We start from the raw sequence: 12,497 nt of genomic DNA on the forward strand, positions 1-12,497 counted from the left end.
CAACCTGATATATCATATTCCTCTGTGTTGTAGACCTCCGTTGTTGTTCAAACCCTTGCATGTTTGCAGTTTTGACTCAGCACTGACATGTTGCGCACTGTCAGCCAAGATGTTGTGTGAAAAGCCTCACTGTCAGTATGTAGGTGTCCACAGTAGAGATGCCCAAATGTCTGTTACACTGAAAAATTTTCCACTGAAAGGCATCATGAAGCTCAAACAGCCAAACAATGTAGTTGTGTTCCATCAGGCTGAGCAACAAATCTGTCTTCACAGTGGACTGAGGAGCATCACCCCCACTCTCACTCTGCAGATCCTTTCATAGTCTGCCTCCCAGAAGTCAAATAACCAGTATCATCCAGATGGAACAGAAAAAAAATCTTTCAAACTATTAGATGCTCTGAGCTTTTGATGGCAACCAGGGAATACTGGCTTTGCCAAACTGGAGTTGTTATGAATGCTTCCCCCTCTGTTTTTATGTCGCTCTGTTAATTTGTTTGAGTGCACGAACAACCGTAACTTAGGGTTAGAAGCATTTAATCACTCTGGAACTTATCTACAGTACCTCTGTGCTTGTAACTGTATACTGTAACTTTGATAGATAATCATTAAGAAAAATACCTGTTGCATGTGTGTACAGGCGCTCCAAAGAACCCAAAGATAGCTTTCAAAATCCAGAACAAAACTGTATCTGTAGTTGCAAAAAGTCACAATTACAGCTGAGTTTTCAGTTTTGCTAGATCTGACTGCTCTGTTGAATGAAGCACTTTGGTATTCACATTTTAAAACGGCCAATTACAGTCTAGTCAAGTCAGGAGCCAGCTCACGGTGTCTGACTAAATTATTCATTTTGTTGCTCTTTCATTTGTCTGCTACACAGTGAGCATATAGGCAGAGATGTGTAAATATTTAAAGTCATATTTCATTGCACAGAAGAAATCTTCAGCACAGCCTGCTCCCCCTCACACCCTCAACACAAATGTCACTGCTCAGCTCAATGGAAGCTCTATGATGTCTTGTCATTTAGCTTTTCTGAGATATTCAGATTGAACATCCCTTATTCTAAAGTCTAACATATCCCTCAGCCTGGCTATTTGAGAGATCAGGCAGTCTGATAACTTCTATTCTCTGAGACATCATCAGTCTTTCAGCACATAATGATTTCAGCCCTTTAATGTGTGCAAGAAGTGAGATAAAAGTCAGTTTGAACATGTAATTCTAGGACAAAAATATCAAAGAATGTGTCATTTTTTACACGTGTGCGTCCTCTTGGGGCCTCACTGGTATTTACAGTAAGTATGTCTCATTTTAATGTTAACTGCATGTGTAATGATGTCACGGCGGGGGTCGCCTAATTATGGTTCTTTTTGTGCTCGGCCTTCATACCAGTGTGCGACCCGTGCAGCCGAGTGCACGCAGTCCACATTCCATGAGAATTCTTTTGAAAAGATACTACAGTGGTTTATTTTATTCTTTTATTCTCTAAGAAGGTTTGTAGCAGCTTAACAAAAAAATTGATGTGATGAAAGTGTCAGTCTGAGTTTGAGCCTGTGTCATTTTTAACAGTTAAAGCTGGTTATATTCCACATCAACAAATCCTGTGAAAAGACAAAACAACAATGAATTGATCCTACTGATATAGTTTATTCCTCTGTGCCATAGAGGCACTGAACTATTAAAACACATAAGTTAGATGTACTGTTGCACTTTGTGACATCCTCTTTCATTAGTATAAACACAGGCACTGTAGTCTATTTTACTTAGACTGATTTTACTGACTGTTGCCATAAACAGTAAAGCACCAACTCTGCCAATGTAAATAGTCCCAACAAATACACTATTTATTCCTGTTTGAGTGACATTTAATTATAAAAAAAAAAAACAACTGAGTTTAAAGAAAGGAAATGCTGTTTTTAAATAAACGAGAGTACATATTGATGACCTGTTTTACATCATTAGGACATCTTGTCAGGCTATAGAACTTGGAAAGTATAAAGAAAACAGATAAACACATTTTTGTTTTCAGTCTTTTCATAGGATTTGCTGACAATAACATAAATGTATAATATCACCAGCCTTATATTTTTATCGATGCGCTGTAAAAGCTAATTCTCCAGGGCATCCAGTGGTCAGTGACCCCAATATCATCCTTGACTTATTTCACATTGTGCTTTCATTTATTCAGTCATATTTCCACACACACTTTAGATGTGTCATATTCACCCCTGTGACTGACCAGGGGCATCACGCTTGGGTCAGCCAATGCTGACATCCTAAAGGTCAGAGGCCCCTGGGTCCCTGTCCACAGTGACCCGATCAGTAATCCATACTTGATCAACCCACCTAATTATATGTGTAACTCTCATGAGGCCTCACTGGTATTTACAAAGTGTAGAAGTGTCAACAACAAAAAACACAGAAAACAAAATATCAGAATAAAACTGAGAGTCATATTGACAATGATATATTTTTTAAAAAAGCACTTACAAGATACAGCTTATGCTATTTTATATGACAGTTGGATTGAAGTTTTCAAAAGACAAAGCAGTTATTACACCTATACAATACGGTACTTGATATGCATATATATGCTGAAACCCAATATGTGAAAAATCTTAAAGCACTTTTATCTACAAAACAAATCACTTTCTGTCAAAAGACCTAAACATAATGCTGAATAAGGCATTACGGTACATATTTTCATTCAGCTGAACATGTTGTAGACACTGCAGAAAACATTTATAAATGCTCTTCTAACAGTAATGGCTATACTAAGAGTTAGAGATAATCCAGACAGGAGACAATAAACTTTTTTTTTTAAGATTTTGAATGCTTCACTTAACATTTATAGCTTTTAGTATAACAGTTATATAACTTTTGTTTTTACTAATTGGTTACAAGTGAAGCTTAATGGTACAACAGCTTGACAGCACAATGAAACAAAATAAATCACAATATCACTTAATATGCTCTTACAGAACAATATTTTTTACACTTGATATATAGATGTCTGTATAAACAAAACCACGTTGCCACAGAGAGGCGGTTCTCTCAAAATGTGCAAAAAATGTTTCCCACCGTCCAAATCTCTTCCTGTGAGCGTCCAACGATCATCAGTGGAAAATTGTAAATGAGCTGTAATACGTCCAGGAAGCTTCTCATTGCTCGCTGATGCATTTGATCCAATTCAGGCTTTGCCAGTTTGAGGTCATTCAGTCACCTCGCTATGAGTTGGAACAGCAGCGCCACTTTCCCCTTCAGCTACTCGGTTTATTGTCAGCTGAAAGTTTTGGTTGTATAAAAAAAAAAAAACTGAGCTTTGTAACTGCAAGAGGAGCGGAAACAATGTGTCAGCTGAACAATGATGTTCACGGTGAATATATGCAGGGACTCATCTCTGCTTGTATTTTCACATTAAGGAAGTCTTTCACAAGCATCTTTCATGATGTATCAGATGGATAAAAGTAGGAAAAAAATACATAGAGGCTTGGTGCTGTGGTCATATCAAGTTTCACCTCCTTTAAAATTGTTCTTAATTATATGAGTGTCCTTCGTCTGTAATTATTTCTCCTCTTACCATCACAAGAGCGAGCATGAAATTGGTTACATCCTCTAATTTAAATATCACAATGAAAATACAGTCTCAGCTAAACATTCACATTATTGGATTCTCATTATCTCCCCAATGAGGCTGAGTGACAATACGATAACCAGCCTAGTTGTACAGTGCAGTCACAAAGTGGTAGGACAGAGACATGTTATGTGATGTCATCGTGTTGGCTCTCTACTCCAGCACATTGGACATGAAGTGAAACTATGACAAACTTGGCTGTAGTTTGAGGGTATTTACATCCACATCAGAGGAACAGTGTGAGAATTGTAGCCCTCAGATTTCAGGAAATAGAAAGTAATTTCACAAGCTAACATAAGTCTTCATGTTTAATAATATTCTGTTATAGATGTTGTTTCTGTACTGCTGCCATCATCACTTCTTGCTGCTACAGGGGATTTTTCCAGTCAGTCTGGTCTTCATCAAGTGAAACCCATGAAGATTAAGGTCAGGTGACTAACTTGGCCAATCATACATTGCCCACCATTTGGCCATAAAAAGACTCCTTGGTGGCCTTGTCTGTGTGTTTAGGATCAATGTCCTTTCCTGAAAATCTGACCAGTGTGGGACTGTGCGTACACAGGGCCCTGTTCGCCTAATATGGATGCGAATACATACAAACACTCTTAAATATGACAGTCAAAACTTTAACCTCCTATTTATTAGTTAATTTTTTGTTGAAGTGGGGCCAAATCAGTGCAAAACATACCACTGTCCCAATACTGGCACTGTTTGTGTGTGGGTGCTTCATGCATGTGCTTTAACAGGTGAACATACTCTCACAGGCACGCACAGGCATTTTTGTGATCATCCTGTGAGACTCCTTGAACAATTGTGTCTCACAAAGCTAAAAAAGACAGAAGGGTTTCAATAAATGAAACCACAAAGACAATCTATCATTTACATGGATGGTAGGTCAAAAGTCTTCATCTGCGGACTCAAACTCCAGTGGTGGAGACCTGTGTGACCTCAGTCTGGAGGTCATCCTGGACTGTTGTTCCCCCCCACTGATCCATGCCTAGTCAGGCGGGCGGCCTCTCTCTCGTCGCAGGAGCACAAACAGACACAGGCTCCCTCGTACTATTGCGCACTCTGGAAAAGCTGTTCTGATCCATGCGGGAGCGGTAGGGCAGGCAGAAATCCCTGAAGCACCTCTTGAAGTTCTCGTCCAAGAAGGCGTACAGCACGGGGTTGAGACTGCTGTTGGTGTAGCCCAGGGCGATGCACAGATGCCAGCTGGCCGCCACCAGGGGGTTCTTGTGGTCAATATCCACCATGGTCTTGACGATGATGAAGATATGGATTGGAGTCCAGCAGATGATGAAGACTGCCACCACCACCAGGACCATTCGGGTGATCCGCCGCAGGTTCCTGTCCTTCTCTTTGGAGCCAGAGAGCAGGCGGACACTCTTCAGCCGCAGGATCATCAGACCGTAGCAGATGGTGATGACCAGGACGGGCACCACGAAGGCGAAGATGAACACGCAGATTTTCATCACCGTGTCCCAGTACCATTCAGATTCTGGGAATTTGAGTGTGCAGGCTGTACTGCCTGAGGAGTTAAAACAATTGGGAGTTTAATAGAGAGCCATGTGGAGAAGCTAATTTACTTTAATAACCCAGCTCAAATGTGTCCTCTTTTACAGCAATGATCATTGCCTGAAATTAGTAGAAGCACCTGCCACTAAAGTTGCTAAAAATCCTGCACAGATAAGTGAAATTTCTCTACAATGAAGGTTATTTCCAATATTTTTCTGCAACAATAAAAGTCCCTCACCATTATCTGTCACTTTGGTAACTGCCATGATCATCACAGGGACTCCGACGGCAGAGGAGAGGATCCAGATGCAGACGTTGATGAGCTTGGCTTTGGCAGGCGTGCGGAAGTCCAGGGCCCTCACGGGATGACAAACAGCGATGTAGCGGTCCACACTCATCATGGTGAGCGTGAAGATGCTGGTGAACATGTTGTAATAGTCGATGGCAATGATCACTTTACACAACAGCTCCCCGAAGGGCCATGTCCTCATCAGGTACTTGGCGCTCTGGAAGGGGAGGGTGCTGGTGGCGAGAGCGTCCGCCAGGGCCAAGTTGAAGATGTAGATGTTGGTGGCGGTCTTCATCTTGGTGTATCTGGTTGGAAGAAAAACACTCAGCACTTTTAAGTGATTTCGGCTAACGGTTGACAGGAAATGCGATTAGATTGTTAGATAAAGGCTGCATTTTTTTCAAGGTCTGTCTACTGCTGCGTTGCAAAGAAAACACCTTGTGTGGTTGACTCATGATTTCCATTAAAACATTTCAAGGTTAGAAACCAATTTACTGTTTGATCTAATCCAGTACCTTTTGCAAATCAATGATCAGCTATTTCTCCTAGAAAAATATCATTCAATCAACTAATAAAAGAACTTACCAGATGCATAATGGTTTTATGGCACTACAATAAATGCGTAAGAGCTTCTTTGCTCTGCCGAAGTGACTGTAAGCCTCCATTAAACTGCACTTCTACGTAATGACTCGATTCCAGCTCAAACGTCCTTCAAAACATCTCTGTGAATCTTTTTTTTTAATATATATATACGGTGACCAGTTTTGTCTGAATGCCACTGAATAGATGTCTGGCTGTTAAAGATGGATTCCTCCACATTAAGTCCACAATATGTTGTTCACATTTAATTAAACTGTGTTTCTAAAGGCCAGACATCACACAGCAACAGGCTCTAAGGGGATGAGGGAAGACAAAGAGACGTCTTACCTTTTATCTTAATCCCTGCATTCCATAAAGAGATTTATTACATTACACAGCATGCACTGATCTCACTCTGAATGTAATTGCTCAGTAATTAGGCCTAACAGATCAGGGACAGAGCGGGCACACTCTTTTATATCAACTTTGTTTGATTATTCTGAAAATGGAAAACAAAAGCACAGAGACTCATATTTCATCTTTCATACAAAGAAGTAGCAGTTCAAAATTCAGTGTGATGATTGAAGTTTGGAGGTCTAAACAAATCATCACTGCTTTCTCATTTTAAGCTGCAGCAGTTTGGCAACAAATCAACATGACATGAATCATCAAAATGATCAAAACATGAATTCTCTGCTTTTGGTTCACCATGCTGCTTATTTCCCAAGAACATTAATCATCAGAGTTTACAACCATCATTCCTGACAGGAATAATTGGTGCAATGAGGTAATTTCAACGCTAAGCGGCAATTCACATTGTCCTCCCTCCCCTCCTGTGTGAGTGCGTGTGTGTTTGTGTTTGTGTGTGTGTGTTTGTTTGTGTGTGGGTGTGTTAGAGTGGCTCTCAGACACACTGTGGGCACTTACAAAGGACCATCATAAATATATAGCAGTGAAAAATTTATTTATACATTAAAAATGACTCTCTACAATATTAAATACAATATGACGTCTGTTGCTGTTACTTTAACATCCCTGATCATATCACTATAATATTGTTATACTAGTATATAAATGTTTGTGTGGCTTTTCACTGATCATTATCTGGTCAATTGCAAATTATAGTTGTAAATATAAACTTCGACACAATCACATTTTCTCTTCCTTTTCACTGTTTTTTTTTTTTGTTTGTTTGTTTGTTTGTTTTTTTTGCTTTTCCTAATTAGTTTATTGTTCACTTCTTACCTGACCACCCCGTACATCACAAGGACGTTTCCCACCAGTCCCACCGCGCAGATGAGAGAGTACAGAGCCGTGATACAAACGGCGATGATGAGATTTGTGGTGTCCCTTGTTGCAGCCCTGATGGTCTCGTTGCTACTTGAAGGCAGGAGACCATCGGAGAATGTAATATTTAAAGGAGTTGCAGAGACCGAGTAGCGCTCCGTAAAATCACCAACAGCGTCGGGAGGAAGAGTGGGGAACTCCATTTCTAAAATTCGTTTGAGATTTTTTTTAATGTGTGAAGATTTTTCAAGGTCCGAAGCAGACGCACAGGAGCGCAAGAAAGAGAACTGGACAGCAAATTAGTAATGAGGCGACTAGAGGAGGAGGTTTGCTCTCTCTCTCTCTCTCTCTCTCTTTCTCTCTCTCTCTCTCTCTCTCTCTCTCGCTCTCTCTCTCTCTCTCTCTCTCTCGCTCTCTCTCTCTCTCTCTCTCTCGTGTGTGTGCGTGTGTGTGCGCGTCTCAGCGCTTTCCCTTTGGCAAAGCGCACTGGTGCACAAAGCAAGATGTGATGAGACTGTTTTCCTGACCAATTCTCACCATGCCTACAGGAATACCATTTGTCGAAGTGCTTTGATTAGATCAAGCATATAATAATGCTTCATTACATCTTTTTTCTCCCTTATTGTCTGTATATCCAAAACAAATGCCTCTTGTTCCAGCTGCCACCCAACAGCTCATCAAAAATGTGTCAAAACCAGTCCAAAAATCTCTTTACAGCTCAATTAGACATTTCTTTATTGAGCTATTCCTGTTATTGCTGCCTTCAACCCCTGAGGTACTTCCTCTCCCACTCTCCATGGCCTGTGGCCCTGTGTTAGTGGAGCTCTATTAGAGGACTGACTGTTCTCACCAGGCAGTCACGTCCATGAAATTACCTTACTAAACCACAGGAGTGATGCAATTACCTGCCAGCAGCAAGCCTGATCAAATATTTAAGACGGTTTTGATGGCCTATAGAAGCAGTCAAAAGTGAGGATTTTGAAGTGAATTTTACAAATTGTCATGTTAAGCTTTGCAGTACATTGACTGCCTGGGTAATTGTGTTGCTGTCAATTAAATCTGTATGTACAAATGCATTAATGTAGGCGTATAGACATGCAGGCACATTCATTTGAGATCTCTGCTTTTGGTCAATATTAAATCAGTGCTGCTCATGTGACCGTATTTTCAGTCTCTGCAGTCTCTTAATGCTCCTGTAACATTTCTCGCCCCTGAGTCCATGAACAAATATCAAATATACAAGAATCTGGTGATTTTTTTAGCATCAAATTCAACCCTGTTGAGCTGATGTGTGTCATGTAAATCTTTAATTACACAAACATTTGACTTTTAATGCCAAGCAGGTGTTTCTTTTCATAATTTCCATCAAAGCACCCATTCATCTGTAGAGGCCTTTTGTGAGCAGCCCATTACTGAAACATCAGAAACCATGAGGAACATGCAGCTGATCATGTGTGTCTGCAGTTTTCTCAGAGTAATTGTTTATTTGAACATAGACAAATTAAAATCCTCCTGTAGATATGAGTGTAGTACTCATGACTGCAGCAGTCTTAATGCACTCTGCAAAGTGACCTTTACTAAATCCGCCTTTAAGCAGCCACCATCAGCGCAGCACAAAGCGGGGACAGTCAGAAGAATGGGCCAGCATGCAGAACAAAAGCTCTGACGCCTCCTTCTTTACTGTTCCATCTAAAGATAGATCATGTGTGGCTTCCTAAGACGAAGAGCAGTAATTAAAATTATCTGGCTCATTTTAGGAGTTCAGCAAGCTCACTACGAATGGGAGATGTTTGTTTAAAGCTTCTGCATAGCTTTCTGGCCATTTACGAGAGAGAATAATTCTTAAGATGTTGTGCCTGACACGTTTTAACCATTTCAGTGGCATGTATAGGGATAGGATTTTGGTCCAGACTGAAATATCTCAACAACTATGAATTATTAATGAATGAAATTTGGTATAGACATCCATGTTCCCCAGAGGATGAATCCCAATGACCTTGATGATCCTTTGCCTTTTCCTGTAGCGCCATCAGCGGGTCAGAGTTTTCACATATATACCGAGAAATATCTTAACATCTACAGGATGGATTGGCACAAAATTTTGTACAGATGTTCAGGGTTCCCAGGGGATGAATCCTGATGACTTTGGTTATTCCCGGACTTTTGTTCTATTGCCACCATGAGTTTCACTTCATTTGTGGTTTGGAGTCAAATGTAATAAAATGGATGGATTGCCATGAAATTTGGTACACACATTCTTGTTCCCTTTACAATCAATTGTAACAACTTCAGTGACCCCCCCCCCCTCACCCCCCCACCCCCACCCCAGCTTTTCATCTAATGCCATCATCAGGTCAAAATCCCAATTTGTCTTCATTTCTCATCAGCCTCAGCATTTCTTTGTCTGAAGTGCTAGTTAGAAAATAGTTTTAGCATGGGTTCATAGAGCTTTGTCTCTGAAAACAGCTGCCTGCTGTGGCCAAAAACCAAACTATGAGAGCAGTGAGAGTGAACCAAAACAGCTAAAGAATGAGCTGAAACTTAAAACTGCGTAAAGACGAGGTGAGCTGCACAGTTGGATGCTGATTCTCTGTAGGTTCATCACTATGAGCGACACCTCTGACATTACACATAATCATTTCACACAGTATTATGTAAAATATTGATTATAGCCACTTTAAGTCCACCATTATTTTAGAAGAAATCAAACAAAGACAGGAAAAGGGAGCGACTAATATCAACTTGCAAAGTTTAGAAAGTGAAGTGTGGCTATGAAAAACCTATAAGCTGAATGTTTTTTCATTAGAGCCTTGGAGGTGTTTACAAAACTTTAGGATTTGATAACAGCCTGTGGTGATATTTAAGGGCCTCTTGGTGAGTTTAGGTGAGGGGAGGTAGGCAGTGGGGGCGGAGAGGTCATTGGGGTTATCAAACAGACACCACCCCTCACGTATGTTTTGTTGAATTCAGCCCACGATGCCTCCAGAGGGCTCGGCAGTACTTTATGGTCCTGACAGTTATCTAGCCTGTATTACCTACACGCTGACACTGAAGCCCTGATAACAACCTTCAATCTCAATAACAATAGTCCAAGTGGGACAGCTCACCCCACTAGCATGAAATGACTTACACAGCAGTTCAGAAAGTAAATTCACTAAGTTTAATTTCAGATACAGCAGACTGAGAAGACAGTGTGTGGCACCTGCTACTGCTGCTGGAGTTATGATGATGCACAGGGTTACAGTAGAGGACTATCTATCCCCCAAATGAAGAGGACTATAAATAATATAATGTATGAGTGCAGAGAATAGGTGCTCTCTGTAATGGCAGCAGACTGAAAGGGAAGTTTGAGTGTATCTGATGAGCCATCTCTGTAGACAATTCTGAAAACCTGAAATTGTGTTTTAAGATAAAGAGAAATAGGTCTGACTGTACAGTAGCCGACATGAACAAAATGCTGTTGTTGCTGCTGTTGTTATGTTATGACTGCTCTTCTCCCCTCGGGGAGAATCACTCATGATTAGTCTGTACAGGCAGCATGATTACTCGCATCACTCATCAGCCCAATGGAAACCTTGGGAAGCATTACACTGGCTCCCCGAACCCATCACATTCATGGCAGGGAATCCAGAACACAGACAATTTAGTGTGCTGTTGGGTTTTGCATACAGATGGAGAAATGATGATGCATGTTTGGTTTTTAAATGATCACACAAGACGAGTTGACTTGAATCAGCTGCCAGTGATTGATTCAGTCTTAATAAATCTTATTTAACACACTGACATACTGTATTATTCTCAATTGATTGATACTTATGCTTCTAATCGTCTTATATTTTTATATGTTGCGTCAGTTATGTGTTTTATATCTGCTTTCAAGTTGCAATATCTTTCACATTACAGCAGTTCTGATATGAGCTGGTACACTTCACAACTTCTGAAAGGTCAGAGAAAAAAGGAATACAAACCATATTATATCTTGACATTTTATTTCTCCACGTTGCCAGTTTCTCTGTGCGCAGACAGCATTAGATGGAAGGAAAAACTACAAGAAAACACATTTGCTCAGGCTTTGGTAAATGTTTTAAGGTACTCGTTTGTTCTGCAGCTGTCAGAAGCACACAGGAGGACTAAGCTTCTGCTGGCTGTCACATTGCATCACTATCTTACAACCAAACAGCAGGCCATGTACATTATATATCAGTCTACCCTGTCCAACCTTTAGGTGTGTGAACTCATGTTCTGACTCGTGCATAGGCAGGGGCTATTATTAGTAACTATTAAACACTGAAATTAGAGTGATTTTTATTGTATGTAGTCATAAGACGTCAATGCTGACACATTGTGGATCGATAGCTGTGTGATGGAGATTTTTCACTATTATTGATGCTTTTCTGTAGGAAAATGAATTTACTAGCAAAGAGACAAAAGACAAGACTACATCTGACAACCTGACATTACATTTAATGGTCAGTGGTCAGTTTTCTGTACAGTAATGCCAAAGGGACAGACTATCTGTACCAGTTCTTCATGAATACACAGGACATGTCTCCATTGTATGTATAATCAATATTTCAAATGCTTTTGACCGAAGGAGCAGCAATAATAAACCAGAGAAAGAGAAAAAAGAATCAGTCATTACAGGGAAAAAAGTGGAGCAGGAGAAAACAGCAGGCTCCCTTGCATTCACACAGCTCTGAGGCATTGTGCAGCCTGCAACCTGATTAATTTTGGACTCTGTGATAAAGTCAAAATTTTGTTAACCCTAATAGGGTGTCTCTTTGTAGCAAATGAAAATTGTGAGTGTGTGGGCAGTGTTAACAGAGCACAGCCATTATCTGCTGTGGTGACAGGGGCTCGCAGGGAACACAAGAACACAGGCTTTGAAATATCATGTTATTGTAGCAGTTCACTTTTTATTTTACCCCTGTCAGCGAAATGAAAGAGGTGATTTCCTTTCGAAAAAGTAATGATAACAGTCTATGTTTTACGTGACTTCCTGCTGTGCTATTATGCAGTCGTGGTGCAGAACAAAGCGGAGGATGCTGTGACTTCCGTCTCACACACAAGATATTTAATCTCTCTTACTACAGAAACACACATCAAAACAAAATATTTTAAAGCATCTCCAAGCTCAAGACATGCAACATGTTTACATGTTTACAGAGTGTTTTTTTTCTTCAGATCATGGGTATT

The 12,497-nt window shown here is 40.4% G+C and overlaps 1 protein-coding gene across 1 annotated transcript; it reads right to left on the reverse strand.

Moving 5' to 3' along the window:
* Positions 1 to 2,445: 2,445 nt before the first annotated feature.
* Positions 2,446 to 8,635, reverse strand: oprd1b (opioid receptor, delta 1b). The gene is made up of 3 exons (XM_067601986.1): positions 7,260 to 8,635; positions 5,385 to 5,740; positions 2,446 to 5,159 (listed from the first exon to the last, which is right to left on the reverse strand). The coding sequence occupies exons 1-3, from the start codon at positions 7,502 to 7,504 to the stop codon at positions 4,630 to 4,632; spliced, it is 1,131 nt and encodes a 376-aa protein (XP_067458087.1). The 5' UTR covers positions 7,505 to 8,635; the 3' UTR covers positions 2,446 to 4,629.
* Positions 8,636 to 12,497: the final 3,862 nt, after the last annotated feature.

The sequence above is a fragment of the Thunnus thynnus genome, chromosome 10, assembly GCF_963924715.1.
Source record: "Thunnus thynnus chromosome 10, fThuThy2.1, whole genome shotgun sequence".
NCBI lineage: Eukaryota > Metazoa > Chordata > Actinopteri > Scombriformes > Scombridae > Thunnus > Thunnus thynnus.

Bases quoted from the DNA above. Each gene is read 5' to 3' on its own strand.
- oprd1b (XM_067601986.1), bottom strand. From the start codon at position 7,504: ATGGAGTTCCCCACTCTTCCTCCCGACGCTGTTGGTGATTTTACGGAG. The intron at 5,741-7,259 runs GTAAGAAGTGAA...TCTTCCAACCAG, and splicing joins GTGATGTACGGGGTGGTCAG to ATACACCAAGATGAAGACCG. The intron at 5,160-5,384 runs GTGAGGGACTTT...TTAACTCCTCAG, and splicing joins TACCAAAGTGACAGATAATG to GCAGTACAGCCTGCACACTC.